Genomic DNA, 19,833 nt, shown 5'->3' on the forward strand with positions numbered 1-19,833 from the left:
TACAGTACTTTACCAGCTTTCACACACTCATTCCGGGTAAAAAAGCCATGTGCATCACCCTGGATCTCTGCCTGTGAGTGTGGGACCCTGCTTACAGCAGTGAACCTGCTGCCACATTTGGTCGCGTCCATTTCATGTACATGTAATGGGTAGTCACATGTGGATGAAATGGACACAATTCCCGGAGGTTCCAGGCCAAATTTGGGAGATCATATGCGGCCTGCCATGCCCCCCACCCGTGGAAAGCAAAAAAAAAATAAAACGGTCAATTATATCTTAAAATAATCAAAAATGAAGTTTAAAAAAATTCTCGAAAAAATGGCTAAGTGCCAACGGAGCAGGGGCTCACAAAAGCTCAAGTCTTCGGCGCTTCCGGCGGAAGCCCCGGAGACATTTGCACTACCCCGTTGCATTTTTACAACGGAGAGGGGAATCGAGACCTCCCTTCCTCCGTCAAAAAATTAATTCATCTTTTCCAAGCTACCATCTGCACGAAATCAGAAACCCGGTTTTTGAGAGCACTTAGAAAAAAACGGCCTATTTCACATGATGGGGAAATCATGGAGGAATGCATCCGCTGCATGAGCACTTTGGATCGGATACAATTGTGCCTGGAGGACCCCCAATCATGGTTCTTACAAAACTTTAAGTTTTTGAACTGGTCTCTGGAGGAATTCAAGGGGAGTTATCACGGAATAATGAGACACTATTTTCGGATACATTTTATCCATTTTCACCCCTTTCTCTGGTTCTTCCAAAAGTTAATTTATACTTTTTCTGACTCTGGAGGAATGCAAGGGGAGTTTGGGCATACTCTCCACGCCTATGGAACACTATTTTCGGATACATTTATCCATTTTCACCCCTTTCTCTGGTTCTTCCAAAAGTTACTTAAACTTTTCTGACTCTGGAGGAATGTAGGGAGAGTTGTCAGGGACTCTACCCCTTAGAGACACTATTTTCGGATACAATTTATCATTTTCACCCTTTTCTCTGGTTCTTCCAAAAGTTACTGTACTTTTCTGACTCTGGAGGAATGTAGGGGAGTTGTCAGGGGACTCTACCGCCTTAAGAGACACTATTTTCGGATACAATTTATCCATTTTCACCCTTTTCTCTGATTCTTCCAAAAGTTAACTTAGACTTTTTCTGACTCTGGAGGAATGCAAGGAGAGTTATCAGGGGACTCTACCCGCCTTATGGAACACTATTTTGGGGTACTTTTGGGCCTCCTGCCCGGGTCCACATGCCGGTGCTTGGCGGTCGGAATAATAATATTTTACAGGGCTCAGAGGTCTGCACTTTGAAGCTCCTGGAGCGGACAAATATATGTGTATTTGCCTGAATGATGGAAATAAACACAAAATGCTATTTTACAGGACATGACTGATATAGGTGTATTTTCACAGCTTTTTGGAAATACACCAAATGTGATTTTGCAGGGCAACAATAAGCTCATTTTACCCATGTGATGTTGTGCAGAACATTACGGACCAATCATCTGAGCCGGCCCGGCTAAAATAACTGGATGGCCTACCTGCCTGTCAGCCTTCCATCTGTGCACAAACTTATCTCGTGCCCTCATTGGTCATGTGCGCGTTCAAGTGTGTTGGAGGAGGGGCTCTGTAAGGAAGTCTGAAGGAAGAGGCAGATTTTTTCCTGTCGTGTACTTTCAAATTCTAGCGCACTCGAGCTGGTTTCTCCAAAATTACATACCCCACCTTTAACATCAATTACATTTAAGACATACAACTGCAACGAAAGTAACAAAAACGTAATATCCTTTTCAGCTTCACAGAACACAAATTGGGTTATTTACATAATATGTTTACATGATTTTGTTGTGCAATAAAACAACCAGAGAAGCGATCTGCAAGGAAACATAGCACACCGTGTCCTCATGCTCCTGTTTCACCTGCTTACTACAGGTATCATCACTGCTACTGACTTCGATTGAGCATTTGTGATTAATTGTGATTGAAGCGCCTCTGCTCTGTAGAGTTTCTCAGGACTGACTGAGGAAGATGCTCTGAGGCTGGCCTTTTAATACGTCCACGTTACCATGACACATGGGAAACACTTGAGCTACTCAAATTCGGCTGTCTTCGCCGATACCGTGGCGTGGTCCCATCTCGATGTCATTGTACTATAATACGATGACTACACGACGGCATTGTGAGGGCTTCACGTAGTCGTGTTGCCTTCCTAAGACAATCGGGCAGCTTATTGTTTCCTTCGTATTGTCTTCGTGAGGCGAAAAATGCCCGATGGCACCGATGATCACACAAAGTAAACGACACGATTTGACAAGATGCCCTCACGATGGCCTTACGAAGGGCAAATGGACACACTAACTCAACACGAAAATGAACCTTCGTATGGTATTTTGGCAATTTTTTGGCATGCCAAAGATTTTGCCACTGCTCACGAAGTTGCTGCCGGAGCCTGAGAAACTCCACCGGCGGTCATACGATGGCTTAAGATGCCCTCACGAATGGCCCGATGTTGTTACGATCAGAGCCGAATTTGAACATTTCCTTTATCGTGTGTCCAACTTATTTCCCACAACTTAATGCAAATTAATTGATATCTCTTATATGATGTACATTTCTGGATATCCTTTTTTATATTCTGTCTCTTGTTAGTAAAATAAACCTACCATTACAATTATAAACTGTTAATTTCTTTGTAAGTGGTTAAACTTACAAAATCGGCAAGGGATCAAATCATTATTTCCTCCGCTGTATTTGAGTCCGGACAAGAGAGGTGGAACGAAAGGCAGACTAACTTTTCCATCTCTAGATCCATGTCTCTGGCATGGCTTGATATTCAAGATTGAGAAATATAAATTATAATTGCTTCGTTGTTCTTTATGTTTTTTAGTCCAGGTCTAGTTTCATAAATAATGGCATGAGAATGAGCAGTCCACCATCATCCCGGTTCCCAAGAAAACAGGATCTCAGGATTAAACGACTACAGACCCGTCGCCCTGACCTCTGTGGTTATGAAGTCCTTTGAGCGCCTTGTCCTATCACACCTAAAATCCATCACAGACCCCCTCCTGGACCCCCTGAAGTTCACCTACAGAGCCAACAGGTCTGTGGACGATGCTGTCAACATGGCCCTTCACTTCCTCCTCCAGCACCTGGACACAGCAGGAAACTACTACGCCAGGATCCTGTTTGTGGACTTCAGCTCTGCCTTCAACACCATAATCCCGGCGCTGCTGCACGACAAGCTCAGCTGCACGTGCCCTACTCCACCTGCTGGTTGATCACTGACTTCCTGTCTGACAGGAAGCAGCACGTGAGGCTGGGGAAACACGTCTCTGACCCCCGGACCATCAGCACTGGTTCCTCAAGGCTGCGTTCTTTCCCCTCTGCTCTCTCCCTGTACACCAACAGCTGCACCTCTAGTCACCAGTCTGTCAAGGTCCTGAAATTCGCAGACGACACCACGCTCATCGGACTTATCTCTGGTGGGGACGAGTCTGGGACCATCTGGTGACTTGGTGCAGGGACAATCACCTAGAGCTCAATGCTCTCAAGGCAGTGGAAATGGTTGTAGATTTTAGGAAGAACGCAGCCCCACCCGCCCCCATCACTCTGTGTGACTCCCCAGTAACTGCTGTGGAGTCTTTCCGCTTCCTGGGCACCATCATCGCCCAGGACCTCAAATGGGAGCATAACAGCTGCTCCCTAATCAAAAAAGCCCAGCAGAGGATGTTGTTCCTGAGGCAGCTGAAGAATGCAACCTGCCAAAGACAATGATGGTGAACTTCTACCCCTCCATCATGGAGTCCATCCTCACCTCCTCCATCACCATCTGGTACGCCGCAGCCACAGCCAAGGATAAGGGCAGGCTGCAGCGTGTCGTCCGCTCTGCAGACAAGGTGATCGGCTGCAATCTGCCATCCCTCCACGACCTCCCGCCTCGTAGCGGGCAGATAGTGGCCGACCCCTGGACACAAACTGTTCACCCCCCTCCCCTCTGGCAGGAGGCTGCGCTCCATCGGGACCAAAACCTCTCGCCACCTGAACAGTTTCTTCCCCTTCGCTACCGGCCTCTTAAACAAGGCCCGGCCCCCCCACTGACACTTTACCTCAGTCATAACGCAGACTCTATACGCATTACATTAATGCACACAATGTCCAAATATTGTTCAAATATTGCTTACTGCACATATTTCGTATTTTATATTCTATAATTCACTGCATTCTATTTCGCTGTAAATTACTGCTTTATTTTATTGCTATCTATCCATATTTTTTACAGTGTTCTTAATATAGTTCGCTATCTGTGTAGTCTTTTTAATTTTTTGTTTTATATTTTATGACAAGTCAAATTCCTCGTACGTGTGAACCTGCAATAAACCCGTTTCTGATTCTGATGTTTGTTGCTTACAGATTTCAGATAAAACATTCAAATCAATCTGTGTTTGCATATAGTTAGTAAGGCTGAAGCAGCTCAACAATCGATCAACTCCGAGCTAAACCTGACAATACATCTGTTCTCCTTGGAGATCCACAACACTGTCAAAATACTGCATGAAATGAGTAAAACACCTCAATCAGGTGACAAAACAAACCTTAAATACCTGTGCCATAGGGAATCCTACAGCGACACCCTATGGCACACACAGTGAATAACACCCAATTGTGACAGCCCAAAACCCAAACATGAACTCTCATCTCCGGCCCCTACGCGACAGGCTAAAGTAAATGTACTAAGTTTATACAGTATATATATGTTCACTTTTTAGTTACTGTGTCTGTACCTATGTACCCCTGATGTCAAGGTGTTGTGTGTATATAATGTGTGATGTAAATATATATTTTCTTGAATAAAGGACAACAGATATCTATATATCTACATTGAGAGTCAGTTGGCTAAAAAGTGTCTAAAATCAGGGAAATTACCATTCTGGCCAATAACCAATAATCCAACATGTGAGAAATCATTGAATAAATAATTCAAATAAATAATCTCTTTATTGGATATAGTTTATTCTGCATCGTGATTATCTTTTTAAAACAGAATATTAATTTCATCATGACAAAAAACAACATCAAATCTTATAATAATAGTTAAGAAGCTGGAACCAGCGAATATTCAGCATTGTTGCCAGAAGGGTGTTTGAGTAACGTAAAACGGTTATAGATAATTTAAGGACATTTGCTTCAAGTTTATATCCTTAATAAGGATGAAAATAGTACAATTAATTATTTTCTATTTAAATTATTTGAAGATATCCTCACATTACATACATGCAACGAAAACTGATATTTAATTTGTTTGAACGTTAAAGGTAATCAATTTTATTTAATATCTTAATTTATAATCTAATAACATCTAATCTATCAAATGTCACACAAAAGAGTAAAATGCCTGTTATAATCCCACAGCCAGAGGGAATTAAAACCCGAAGAGATTCAGTTTATGACCACATAGCAAGAGAAACATTTACATCTTCATATTCTGGAAGCTGATTCACCAATTTAGGAACATATCTTAAAGTTTGCATCCCTAAGAAAAGGAGCAATAAACACAATGTTTAACTCAATTGAAGATATTAATAACAGTGAGTAATTGCACAACACATTTTTAGGATAAAATATTAGTTTCAAATGAAGAATTAATTGTTGTATGAAATGACTTTAAAGATGCATTAGAGGTCATCATGTTAATTGGTAATAAGATTTCCTGGAATTGCCCTCTATTAAATATAATATTATTTAAAATGTCTCATTATATTTATCTGAAAGAAACATATAAAAAGTCACAAAATCGGAAAATAAATCCAGTTTTTCGCAGGTCAAGCAGATACATGAACAGTTAACCACCCCAACAATATAACTTCAAAACCATATAGAAAACATTACAACCCTTATTCTTATCTCACTACTGATAGATTATTCAGATCATTGTTGCAGCTGAATTCTGTAACACGAGGACTTTGAGGAAAGAATGCACTTTTCTCTGATAAAAATCACACACAGCAATTCAGCTTTAGAGCTCATCCCTCTTCTTCTCTCTCCTCCTCGTGGAAGACTTGTCCATCCGGCTGCTTCCTCCAGGCCACTTGGACGTTGTCGTCCAATCCCTGGGCCCTTAGGTTCTTTTTCGCCTGAGACACAAAAACTCATTATCATTATCGTTCCAGTAAAAACAGATGATTTCTCTTTAGCTCACTCATCTGAAATGGTAGCTGTTCCCCTTATTTCTTCCAGTGTAAAGGCTTACCTCAGGTTATGGAATAGTATTTGTACATGTTCCTAATGCATTTGGTGGCATGTGGCTAAGTTTCTGCTATTTACTTCTGCACATATTTACACGTCTTCTTACTAAATGCTTGGGTCCTGTTATTTGTGGCCAAAGTATTGAATACTATATTGGATATAGAATTTCATTCATGGTCATCTTGGTCCATTTCATTCGTATTGAAATTCATTTACTGCATTTTCTTTCGTTGAATTCATTATTCTTTAATAGTTCTTTGTTTCCTACCTCTTTCGTCTCTTGTTCTCATGTCATGGGAATTTCCTTTCTGGTGATGTTTTTGCATAAAAGTAGAAAACATGATTACCTCCACCAACATCGCATCCAGAAAAGCTTGATCGTTCAGATCCACACCGTTGGTTTCTTCACCCTCACCTTTATCACTTGCATTGAAACAGGCACAGCTAGAAACACAAACAAACTTCATCAGTCACAACGTTTATGGTGTCTTCTTTTTCAACAGACTCAATATCATCACTTGCTTTGACGTAGCTGTGAATTTTACTCACGTCCGTAGCAGATGAATGGTTTCTCCACTCCACAGTCCGCGTCCTCCCATTTTCCAGAGTTGTCAAAAGCTGCAGCCACACAAACCTTTGAAGCACTGTAGTTAGGTTCATTTACTTTCCAGTACTTGAAGGAGGAGTTGCTTCCATCGGACCACTTCCAGGAGTCTCTGTAAAGGCCGATCCAAACCCCCCCTTCAGGTAACAGATCAACAATCTGCTGGTTCTCTGCTGGGTTCTCACACTGGCCAGGTCTGTGTGGTTTTCTCTGCAGTAGCTCTGGGCATCAGTCCAGTTCATTGGGCTCTCAATGGGGACAAATGCTGCATTCGGCCCTGAAAATGGACCCCAGAGAAGCTGAGTAGAGCGGCACCACGACATACAGCCTGACATCAATGCCACATCTCTGGTGGTATTGATGCCTTTATAATATAAAATATTACATTTAAATCCCACACATTTGTACTTTGTAATTTGTAGTTCTGGGGTTTTTCAACACATGAATGTTGGCAAGAAACTCTAGTAGTATCAGTGGTGGAATATTCAGGTATTTTAGTAAAAGCAGGAGTACAACGATGTGAAGATACTGTGTTACAGGTTAAAGCTTCATTCAAATTATATTGATTCTATATTGTTCTTATTCTGTTTAGCACAGATGTATAAGATGTGAAACGTAACTACAATTCTGAAACAAGTTAGCAAAGTATTGTATATATCATTTCCTTTTACAGTACGTTATCATTTAAATGAAACCATGTGAGAATTTTAGTGAAAAGGGAAATGTCTTTAGTGGAACTGCTAACAAAAGAAAAAAAGTCACAAAGAAAAAAGGTTGGGAACCGCTAGTTAGATAAAGATCAATGCATTGTATTTCAGAAGCTTAAAATATGATTTTAAATGTGTTATATTAATTTTAAGTTTATATTCTTACCTGTGACATCAAAGCAGACCGACTTGAGGGCGTTATTACAATCATAATCATGCCATGTTCCATCACGATGAAGAAATGTGCATTGTTCATCGTGCCCGTTGCTTGGTTCCCCATGCTTCCTTGGTCTGAACTCCGTCTCCCCCGGTCCGTAGAAGTTTGGGTCTGACATCGACCACCTCCAGGTGTCCCGGTCATCGTGCAGCCCTATCCAGGCTGACTGAAAGCAATAAATTGTTATATTTATTACATCCTGTTGAAGCTTTTAAAGCTGCTGCTGAAGAAAATGTGTATGTTTAATAAAGAGAAGGTTTGCCTTCATGAGACCAGCCTTGGTACGTGGTGATCTAAAGGGAATCCCCTCAAGTCAACATTCATTCACAGCCTTGTTACTCTGAACCTCTTCCACTTTATTACAGGGTTTCATGCTATAGCTTTGGCTTAAACATGTTCAACTCTGTTTTAATACTCAGGTTCCCATAGGACTTTAAAACAGGTTTAGCTTTCTGTAATAATCTCTCCTTTTTAAATGTAACTCTAAAAGAAATGTAAGTCATTTGAATTGAAAGACAGAGAAAGTGACCTCACTTGGTTGTATTGGCCCTGCCATGTCGTTCAGGAGCTTCACAACCTCCATGCTGTCTACAGTGGCCAGGTCTGTGTGTTTCTCTCTGCAGTATCTCTGTGCTTCAGACATGGTCTTTGCTTCAGAAACAAAATGGTACTGACGTTCAGCATGTGAGGAGACAGCGCTCAGCCCTGCAGAGACACAGACACTTTGATTAGATTCAATATCAATTACTGAACCAACTTCTCCAAATTACATTAAAGTTAAACTGTAAATTAAAGAACTTAAGTAATTGTCAGTGGGAAACCAAAATAGAAAGTACTAAAAATTGCTAATGAGATAATATATTTTAAATAAAAATAATAATGACCTGAAAGGGCGATGATGATCAGAAGAACTGTTTTCCATCCTTGTCTCTTCCCTGTTCCTCTCTTTTGGACAGAGACTGCAGATGTGCAGCTGTTTATATTATACATTAGGTCAAATGCAAAGTGGATATGGAACTGACACCTTTTTTACATCAGGCTTATTTACTTACATTTGCACATGCATTTACAAGGTAGGACCAATAGAGTAATGTGGGCGTAGGACTGGTGATGCACAGCAGGAAAACCAAATTCATGCCCATAAACAAAAAAAATACAAAAAGTCTGAAACAACACTGATCATTTCATATAATGAGAAACCTTTACAGTTTACAAGCTAATACATTTAAAAGATCACAAAACCATTGAAATAATTATTGCTCTAACTTCTAGCTTCATACTTTGGGTTATTCTAGTAAAACATGTGTTCATGCTTTAATGTTACACAAACTTTATTTTCTTTGTGTCTGGATACCTGTTTCAAACGCTTTGTTGTAGCTACTCAAAAGGGTTTTATTGTCCCGGCAAGGCTTGAGTCCATGTTCACCCTCTGATGGTGTTTACTGCAAACCAACATGAACTGAGACACATTCAGAATGTTTAGAGCAGCTTTACAATTAAAAAAGCTTTATGTTTTCAAACCTCACTTTTCAAAATAACTTTATAGGCTAAAAAATCTTACCTACATTGTTTGAAAAAAAAGCGTCTTGTCATCCAGGCCAAACATCTTCTACATTTCAACCCAACAGGAGGACACACAGTGGAGGAAATAAGTATTGATCCCTTTCTGATTTTGTAAGTTTACCCTACTTACAAATAAATTAACAGTCTATATTTTTAATGATTCTTTATTTTAAAAGAGAGAATAAGAATATCAAAAAGAAAATTCAGAAATTGACATTATATAAAAGATTAAATTGATTTGCATCTAACTGTGGGAAATAAGTATTGATCCCCTTGCAACACTTGTCTTAGTACTTGGTGGAGAAGAAACCCTTGTTGGACAGACAGAGGTCAGACGCTTCTTGTAGTTGGTCTCCAGGTTTGTGAACATCTCAGGAAGGATTTTTCTTCCTCTCTGAAGATCCCTCTCCAAATCCCTGAAGGTTTTGAGGCTGATGCTTGGCATCTCGAAGCTTCAGCTCCCTCAACAGATTTTCTATGGGATTAAGGTCTGGAGACTGGCTCGGCCCCTCCATCACCTAAGTGTGCTTCTTCTTAGCCACTCCTTCGTTGCCTTGGCCGTATGTTAGGTTTATTGTCCTGCTGGAAGACATGACCCCATTGTCAGTGTCCTGGCTGAGGGAAGGATGCTATCGGCCAAGAGTTCACGGTACATGGCCCCGTGCATCCTCTCCTCGATGCAGTGAAGTCGTCCTGTCCCCTTAGCAGAGAAACACCCCCAAAGCATAATGTTTCCACCTCCATGCTTGACGGTGGGGATGGTGTTCTGGGGTTATAGTCAGCATTTCTCTTCCTCCAATCACGGCGTGTCGAGTTGATGCCAAAGATCTCGATGTAGGTCTCATCTGACCACATCATCGTATCTCAAGCCTCCTCTGAATGATTCAGAAGTCCATTGGCAAACTTCAGACCTGCCTTTCATGGTCCTTCTAGAGCGGGGGGACCTGCATACTTGTCATCTGTCATGCAAAAAGGTCAGACGCAACAATTGTTTGCGTAGGCAAATAATAAGCAAGTAGCTGAATTACATATTTGAGACTTCAACTTTGTTAAAAAAATGTTATTACCATTTAGTTGACTATAGGAACAAAGAAATAGTCGCCACAATGATGTGTCTTTTACATTAATAGAACTTCATGTTGTTAGGTTTCCAATGCTTTAAAGGGTTTGACAGTTGTTGTTTTTTGATCCCATTACAAACACATTATCCCATTATCTTATCTTATTACTCATCTCTTTCGACTCCACTTCAAGCAATAGAATTACTAAATTTGGATAAAAGCGTCAGCTAAATGCAATTGTAATGTAATGTAATGTAATGTAAATCTTAGTACCCTGACTTGGCCAGGAAAAACAGGCACTCGCTTGTTTAATTATTTTGCGGTCTAGATTTCTTTATTTTTTTTATTTTTTGCGTGTGTTACCTCGAGGGGCCGTATCAAATTTTCTCGCGGGCCGTATACGGCCCGGGGGCCGGAGGTTCTCCACCCCTGATTAGAATGTATCCATACTCAATGTAAGAGCTTGTGCCTCTTCGGGGGGTGCTAACATTTAAACATACACGTTATTCTTTACTTTCTTCCGTCTTTATATTTAGAAGATATTACTTATCTTCGTCATGTTGTTTCCGTAGCAACAACAATTTCCTGTCAACAGCGTAAACTCGCCTTCAAAATAAAAGCATCTAAATAAAACAGGAAGTTAAAGGTGGGGTTATTTGTTGTTATATTCCATGGAATGCTCTTAACATCCCGATAGCGATGAATATATTAAATGCTTTGACAATAAATACATAAAAAAATGTCATCTGTGGAAGCCGTGGCGCTGTAAAAAGCACGACCAATCATCTGAGCCGGCCCGGCTAAAGTAACTGGATGGCCTACCTGCCTGTCAGCCTTCCATCTGTGCACAAACTTATCTCGTGCCCTCATTGGTCATGTGCGCGTTCAAGTGTGTTGGAGGAGGGGCTCTGTAAGGAAGTCTGAAGGAAGAGGCAGATTTTTTCCTGTCGTGTACTTTCAAATTCTAGCGCACTCGAGCTGGTTTCTCCAAAATTACATACCCCCACCTTTAACATCAATTACATTTAAGACATACAACTGCAACGAAAGTAACAAAAACAAGGGTAATATCCTTTTCAGCTTCACAGAACACAAATTGGGTTATTTACATAATATGTTTACATGATTTTGTTGTGCAATAAAAACAACCAGAGAAGCGATCTGCAAGGAAACATAGCACACCGTGTCCTCATGCTCCTGTTTTCACCTGCTTACTACAGGTATCATCACTGCTACTGACTTCGATTGAGCATTTGTGATTAATTGTGATTGAAGCGCCTCTGCTCTGTAGAGTTTCTCAGGACTGACTGAGGGAAGATGCTCTGAGGCTGGCCTTTTAATACGTCCACGTTACCATGACACATGGGAAACACTTGAGCTACTCAAATTCGGCTGTCTTCGCCGATACCGTGGCGTGGTCCCATCTCGATGTCATTGTACTATAATACGATGACTACACGACGGCATTGTGAGGGCTTCACGTAGTCGTGTTGCCTTCCTAAGACAATCGGGCAGCTTCTTGTTTCCTTCGTATTGTCTTCGTGAGGCGAAAAATGCCCGATGGCACCGATGATCACACAAAGTAAACGACACGATTTGACAAGATGCCCTCATGATGGCCTTACGAAGGGCAAAATGGACACACTAATTCAACACGAAAATGAACCTTCGTATGGTATTTTGGCAATTTTTTGGCATGCCAAAGATTTTGCCACTGCTCACGAAGTTGCTGCCGGAGCCTGAGAAACTCCACCGGCGGTCATACGATGGCTTAAGATGCCCTCACGAATGGCCCGATGTTGTTACGATCAGAGCCGAATTTGAACATTTCCTTTATCGTGTGTCCAACTTATTTCCCACAACTTAATGCAAATTAATTGATATCTCTTATATGATGTACATTTCTGGATATCCTTTTTTATATTCTGTCTCTTGTTAGTAAAATAAACCTACCATTAAAATTATAAACTGTTAATTTCTTTGTAAGTGGTTAAACTTACAAAATCGGCAAGGGATCACATCATTATTTCCTCCGCTGTATTTGAGTCCGGACAAGAGAGGTGGAACGAAAGGCAGACTAACTTTTACATCTCTAGATCCATGTCTCTGGCATGGCTTGATATTCAAGATTGAGAAATAGAAATTATAAGAAAAATTTGTATTTGCTTCGTTGTTCTTTATGTTGTTTTAGTCCAGGTTTAGTTTCATAAATAATAATAATAATAATACAAATAATACGTTTATTTATTATAGTACCTTTCAAAGAAATATAATTCATAAAGTGCTTCACAAGTAAGAACAAAAGTTCAAATGGTTTCACAGAAACATGAATACAATAACCACATGAGGAGAAATGTAAGGTAAAAACAAAACACAGACGACGTGGAATCCTGAAAGGAACAAATATAATAACAGAACACATCACACACATTTCAAATAGAAATAAAAGCCAATGTAAAAAGATAGGTATTCAGTAGTTTTTTAAAAGCTTCTACAGAGACTGCAGAGCGGATGTCTATAGGGATCTCCTGATCTCCTGAACTTCCCCACTCAATCTATCAAGACCCGAGCAGTTCTACCAGAAGTCCAAGGTAAAGGCACAGGCCGGCGCATACCGATCATGGAATCCCTCACCATATGAACTCTGACCCCTCAAGTCTACAAGTGAAGAGACACCATGTGTCAGCTCCTTTTTAGAATAGTATTTCTTCTCTTCTCTGAGAAACAAGGGTATGAAAAGAACAGCCAGAAACAGAGGAAGAGAGGCACAACGTGACTACGTAAATGCACTCTCCTAAATATTAAACGAGTAAGAGGTGAAGAAACACAAAGCCAGAAATTGAAATGAAAAGGCACCATCATGCTTCCCCTTAGAATAGTGTGGAAATTATGAAGAGGGGACAGGGGATACTAGTGAAGAGGGACAACAGTGAAAAGGCCCAACGTATCCAACGTACTAGCACTCTCCAAAGAGACAGAAAGTCAAAGTATACGCCGAGAGGCACAACGTGACTACGTAAATGCACTCTCCCGTTTAAATTAGTTCAAGGGAAAGGGGGTGAAAAACTAAACTAATCAAAAGCAGGAAGTAGAGAGGCCTAAATGCCCTCTCCTAGATTCAGTTAAAGGAAAGAACTGGGGAACAAACAAGTACAGGAGGAAAAGCCCAACGAGTCAACGTCAACACACTCTCCTAGAATAGTTCAAGGTAACGGGGTAGGAAGAATATAGTAAGAAACAGAGCTGAAAAGGCGTCCAAGTAGTGTCTCTACTGTAGGCTATTTGTATTATATGTACAGCACTTTGGCTCGACCAAAAATTGTTTATAAATGTGTTGTATAAATAAAACTTGATTTGATTTGATTAGGGAGAGAGCTCCACAGTGTTGGAGTTCCACCTGAAAGGCACGGTCACCTTTAGTTTTTAAACGAGACCGTGGGACAGCCAGTAAGCCCTGGTCTGAAGACCTAAGGGACCTACTGGCAATGTAAGGATGGAGAAGGTCACTTATATACTCCGGTGCATTTCCACGCAGGGCTCTATATGTAATAACCAGAACCTTCAAATCAATTCTAAAACGAGTGGGGAGCCAATGTAAGGATTTTAAAATGTGTGTAATGTGTGTCATCCTGCTTGACCTGGTTAACAGTCTTGCAGCAGCATTCTGGACCATTTGGAGGCCTTTTTTTCCTGCCCAGGTTTAGTTTAATTAATAATGGCATGCGAATGAGCAGACTGCATGTTTGTTGCTAACAGATTTCAGATAAAACATTCAAATCTCTATGTGTTTGCATAGTTAGTAAGTCCGGAGGCAGCACAACAATAGATCAACCCCGAGGCTAAACCTGACTCTTTGGAGATCAACAACACTGTCAAAATACCACATTATGTGAAAGCACAACATTTTGTGATTATAATGAGGAACATATACTCAAATATAACATTTAAGGTGATTAATGCACAATACTTGCTCCTTAAGTCTATATGTTATGATGTAACTGTAATCACCCTGTTAGACATTGCATTGTATATTCCCAGTTAACTGTTAACAGTACCTTTATTGTAGAGATATGTTAGAGTACAACAGCTTTACTGTTTTGGTAACAGTGTGATACTGTAAAGATGTTTTGTAGTCTGATACTGCAATTATTCTTGATAGTATTATACTTTATATTTACAATATACTAAATATAGCCTTCTACAATACACTCCTGAATCATGAATATTCCCGCACATGTACATCATTTAAATACCAAACATAAACTAGAAAAACCAGAACAAATACATGTTCATTACTGCGACAGTAGCTTGTACTTGTGAGACGTCTGCCGTACTCATGGACATCATTTAGAGCTGTCTTAATAGTTGCAGTGCTCCAGTATTAATATTGTCACCAGTTTCCGAGCTTTTCATGATATCAAGCAACTCTAGCGTTATAAAGAACCATGCAATGAAATGTCAAACTGCAGCAGTGTCTGCACTTTTTTGCTTATACTCTTGTATATTCAAAATTATGTTACATGCAGGACTTTTACTGGTTACTGAGTATTTGTACGTATTTGTAGTATTGCTTAAGAGTTGATTTATTGTCTTCTATGTTTTTTATAAGTCCAGTTTTTATTAGTTTAATAAATAATGGCATGTGAATGAGCAGACTGCTGTCACGCATGTTTGGTGCTTTCAGTTATCAGATAAAGTTCAAGTCATTATGTGTTTGCATATAGTTAGAAAGGCCGGAGCAGCTCAACAATAGAACAACCCTGAGGCTAAACCTGACAATACATCTGTTCTCTTTGGAAATCAACAACACTGTCAAAATACCACATTATGTAAAAGCACAACATTTGTGATTATTATTAGGAATATGTACTCAAATATAAAATTAAAGGTAATTAATGCTCAATTCTTGCTCCTTAATGCGATGGAAACTTCTAAAGCAATGAAGAAGAGACTCAGAGAGACACGAGGAGAGCAGGGACTTTGATGGCAAACACTGATGGTTTATTTGGAGCTTCGGCCGGAGAATTCACAAGACATGTCGTGTGCCACGAGTTGACACGGCGGTTGCCAAACCAATTCTGACGATCTCTACCCCAGACCCATGTATTTAGCTCTGAGAGGATAATCAACATTGTCCATAACAAGATAAAATAGACAAAGCACAATAACACCTCTATCAGCTGACGCCAACAGGCAGGAACAGGGAGACAGGACACTGAGAGCAGAGCAGCCAAGGCTACAGGTGCCTGTGCTCAGTGAGTCAGGACAGACTGATCACCTGGGTCAAAGTTATGGGCCTAGGAAAATGTTTCCCCAACACTTAAGTCTATATGTTATGATGTAACTGTAATCACCCTGTTAGACATTGCATTGTATATTCCCAGTTAACTGTTAACAGTACCTTTATTGTAAAGATATGTTAGAGTACAACAGCTTTACTGTTTTGGTTACAGTGTGATACTGTAAAGATGTTTTGTAGTCTGATACTGCAATTATTCTTGATAGTATTATACTTTATATTTACAATATATATAGCCTTCTATAAATACACTCCTGAATCATGAATATTCCCGCACATGTACATCATTTAAATACCAAACATAAACTAGAAAAACCAGAACAAATACATGTTCATTACTGCGACAGTAGCTGGTACTTGTGAGACGTCTGCCGTACTCATGGACATCATTTAGTTTCGGTTAAACTGCAGCAGTGTCGGCACTTTTTTGCTTATACTCTTGTATATTCAAAATGATGTTAAATGCAGGACTTTTACTGGTTACTGAGTATTTGTACGTATTGTAGTATTGCTTAATAGTTGATTTATTGTCTTCTATGTTTTTATTAGTCCAGGTCTAGTATAATAAATAATGGCATGTGAATGAGCAGACTGCTGTCACGCATGTTTGGTGCTAACAGTTATCAGATAACGTTCAAGTCATTATGTGTTTGCATATAGTTAGAAAGGCCGGAGCAGCTCAACAATAGAACAACCCTGAGGCTAAACCTGACAATACATCTGTTCTCTTTGGATGAGGTAAAACACTGTCAAAATACTGCATGAAATTAGTAAAATACCTGCATTGAAAGGATAACATAAATTATGTTTTGTATTTACTTGCACATCTCAAAACATTGTCTTGCACTATTTTATCTGTTTTATTTGTTCTATGTCCTAAATATATTCATGTTGCACTGTTGGAGGAGTCTGTGACTTAAGTGTTTCATTGCCATATCTACACTGTAGCTAATATGACCATGACAATAACACCTTGAATCTTGAATAACATTTTGTTTTTAGAATTAGGAAAATGTATATTCCCAGTTAACTGTTAGCAGTCCCTTTACTGTAAATATGATGTTTTTAAAGCAAAACAGCTCAGAAGAAGGAGCTATGTGGACACAGGGCCTTAAGTGGATTTAGCCTTTTCAGTTTTACCCTGACTCCACACTCGTTGACCGGGCAGAGCAGCAGGGGTTTGTGGTCGGGATACAGGAGTGAATACTGACGCTGGAAGTTGTCGGCGATGGCCAGCAGTCGGATCTGGTCGGGGGAGTTAACCCTGTAGGACTCTGGACACAGCGCGTCCACCTTCAGGCTGATGAAGGGCAGGGAATACATGACGTGTTTAACCCCACCGGCACATACCTTGATGCAACAACATGCTTTCATTACATCTACCTATTAACTATCATCTTACCGTGTTTTATTTTCTAATGCATTTTTTGTAAAGTAGGCTACATCTCTTGTGTGAAAAGTGCACTTTAAATAAAGTGTGTTACTATAACCAGGGCTGCAAATAACTGGTGCGCAGGTGCGCATGCGCACCTCCGCCAAAAAAGAGCACCGTGTCATTTGAAAAAAGGCGCATTTGCATACCAACATTGAGAGAGAGAGAGGGAGAGAGAAGGGAGAAGAGAGAGAGAAGGGAGAAAAGAGAAGAGAGATAAATATATTTGCGAGTTGCATAGGAACTCAGGGCCGGCCCGTAGCGCTGGCGTAAATAGATGTTTGCCTAGGGCGCCAGATCTGTGGAGGCGCTGCGCTGGCAGCTCTGGGAGGGAAAAAAACATTTTTGACTGTTGGTGCTCATCCTAATTTTCGGCCTTGATGTAACAACATTCATAATTAAGTAATGTAACACCCTTTTCACCCCGGTTACACGTTTCATTTGCCCTGTACGATGGGCGCTGTAAGTGATGAAAATGGGGGATGTTGGCTTATCTGGCGCCCGCAGCTCTCAGCCAAAATGCGAGTGAGCGTGGGAGAGAGGGAGGGTGCACCGGTACGGCGCTGTTTGTTATTAGAATCTGGTGCCATGCTAGCTGCTCTAACGGATATAAGAAGAAGATGTTTCTACAATGATGTGGAGGGAGAGTCCTCTCCAGTCAGGACTGAGAGGCTGATACTTACAGCTCAGTGAGGTAAAGGACTCTTGAGTGTTTAGATAGTTCACTTTAGTCTAAGTTCAAACGGTTTGGTCACAATTTATGTAAACACACATTTCCAAGGCACTCCTTTATAATTATTGGGATATAAACAGGTTTGAAATCATTCCAATGTATACTATAGGACAGTAACCACAAATATCCTTTTTTAAAAACTGGAGAGATAAAAAAAAAACATAAATAAATATTAAGGTAAAATAAGATATGAATGAACAACACAAATAAAATAAGTTACATTAATTTGTTATTGGCTATGGTAGGTTATTGGTTATGTTCACATACTTATTTGATTACATCCACTTGTCTAAGATGACAACAGAGACTTTCCCCAAAAGCAGCTGTTGACTTGTGATGCAAGCAGCTAATCACAGACTCAACCAGAGAGAAAGAAGTAGGCCTACATCATCAGCTACCATGTCTGACAGAGAGGAAGACAGTCAGGAGGGTAGTGATGACAGCTTGTAGGATTACTGGTCGTGCTAATGTTGTCTTGTGTTCACCTCTGCATGTGTGTTCTGTGTTCACCTCTGCATGTGTGTTCAGCGCGTGAGTCTGGCCAAATAAAGTCAAGACCCCTCAAAAGTTACAGTTTATTTCATTTTTAAGGATGAGCACCCAAGCAACATCTCCAGGTGCTCCTTTGAGAACCAGGGCAAAAAAGTGATGTGCACCCCCTGACTTATAACATACTTTTTAGTAAAAATGTAACCTCTAAAAACTACTTAAAATGTATCATCAAAAGCAAATGACTACTTGTTTCAGCCATAAATGTATAAATATGTATAATATTGTTGAACTTTCCTGTCGGGCTCTCAGACCGTAGTCGAAGAAGAAAACAGGGGGATGACTCTCTGTTTCCTCCCAGGGCAGAAAGCAACCAGCTTCAGGTTCAATAAACCCCCTTTACCAGTGGTTGTAGTGGGGCATTGGACACGGGGGTACGCCGTACCCCCACTTATTTGGAGCATGATCTTTTTTTCAATAGTCTAATAAATATAAAATCATTGCCAGTCTTATCAGTTGCAAGTGTGTATTTGTTGTAATAATGACAAAAAACATAATACATTTCATAGTAATGGCCTATAATAAAAAATAAAAACGATATCCTTCAAAAATGATGATTCGTCATCAACGCTCGTGACCCCACAGCGAGCTGGGGGTGTGTCAGTGACACACCCACGGCCAGGCTCACCGCCCGCCGATTTTGCGGCAGCTCTTTCCCTCAAAAAACGCTAACGAAAAAGCTCTATAATGGAAGGAAAACGTTTTTTACTTGACTTCTTTTCTAAAAGAATATAATTCACAAGAAGAAAGAGGCTAGCAGCACCGAAGCTACAAGGTGAAGCTGCTACTAGTACTACATCATCAGAAGAGCCGCCTAAAGATGTGAATAATGCTAGCTAACGTGCACGTTAGCTGCGCTAGCAACGTCCCCCTGGCTAGCTCAAGTTCACCTTTCCCAGAGGTATGGACGTGCATGTGGCAGAGGAAACAAGAGGCTACCCGTGGATAGACTGCAAAGCTGGGAAACTGGGCTGCTGTTCATCCATTTTCGGATTTATCAGTCTTACAAAACGCAAGGGGTGTGTGTGTGTGTGTGTGTGATGTGTGTGTGTGTGTGTGTGTGTGTGTGTGTGTGTGTGTGTGTGTGTGTGTGTGTGTGTGCTGTGTGTGTGTGTGTGTGTGTGTGTGTGTGTGTGTGTGTGTGTGTGAAGCAGCGCTGTCTGCTTATTTGCAAAGTAGGCTAGGCCTAATCAGAATAATTTCAAGTCCAGATTCAATGTTTGCATTAGTAGGCTATATTTTTCGTTTCGTTTATTTAATAAGTTAATTTCAGGACAACTTTGGGAATTTTGTTTGTTTGTTATGAGTTTTAAATAGATTTTGAAAGTGGAGATAGAGAGAAGCAGCGCTGTCTGCTTAGTTGTAGCTTATGCAATGTAGGCCTATAAATTGTTGTAACTTATGTGCCAGTGTGCCCATGGTTTTGAGT

The 19,833-nt window shown here is 40.4% G+C and overlaps 1 protein-coding gene across 1 annotated transcript in view; it reads right to left on the bottom strand.

Annotated features, from left to right (window-relative positions):
- LOC117558056 (secretory phospholipase A2 receptor-like) overlaps window positions 1-19,833 on the bottom strand; it is a 51,686-nt gene that overhangs the window by 20,390 nt on the left and 11,463 nt on the right. The window contains exon 5 of the mRNA XM_034234018.1: window positions 18,719-18,721. Within this exon, the coding sequence (XP_034089909.1) occupies window positions 18,719-18,721 (3 nt within the window). The remainder of the gene's footprint in view (window positions 1-18,718; window positions 18,722-19,833) is intronic.

Source organism: Gymnodraco acuticeps, unplaced genomic scaffold (assembly GCF_902827175.1).
Source record: "Gymnodraco acuticeps unplaced genomic scaffold, fGymAcu1.1, whole genome shotgun sequence".
Taxonomy (NCBI): Eukaryota; Metazoa; Chordata; class Actinopteri; order Perciformes; family Bathydraconidae; genus Gymnodraco; species Gymnodraco acuticeps.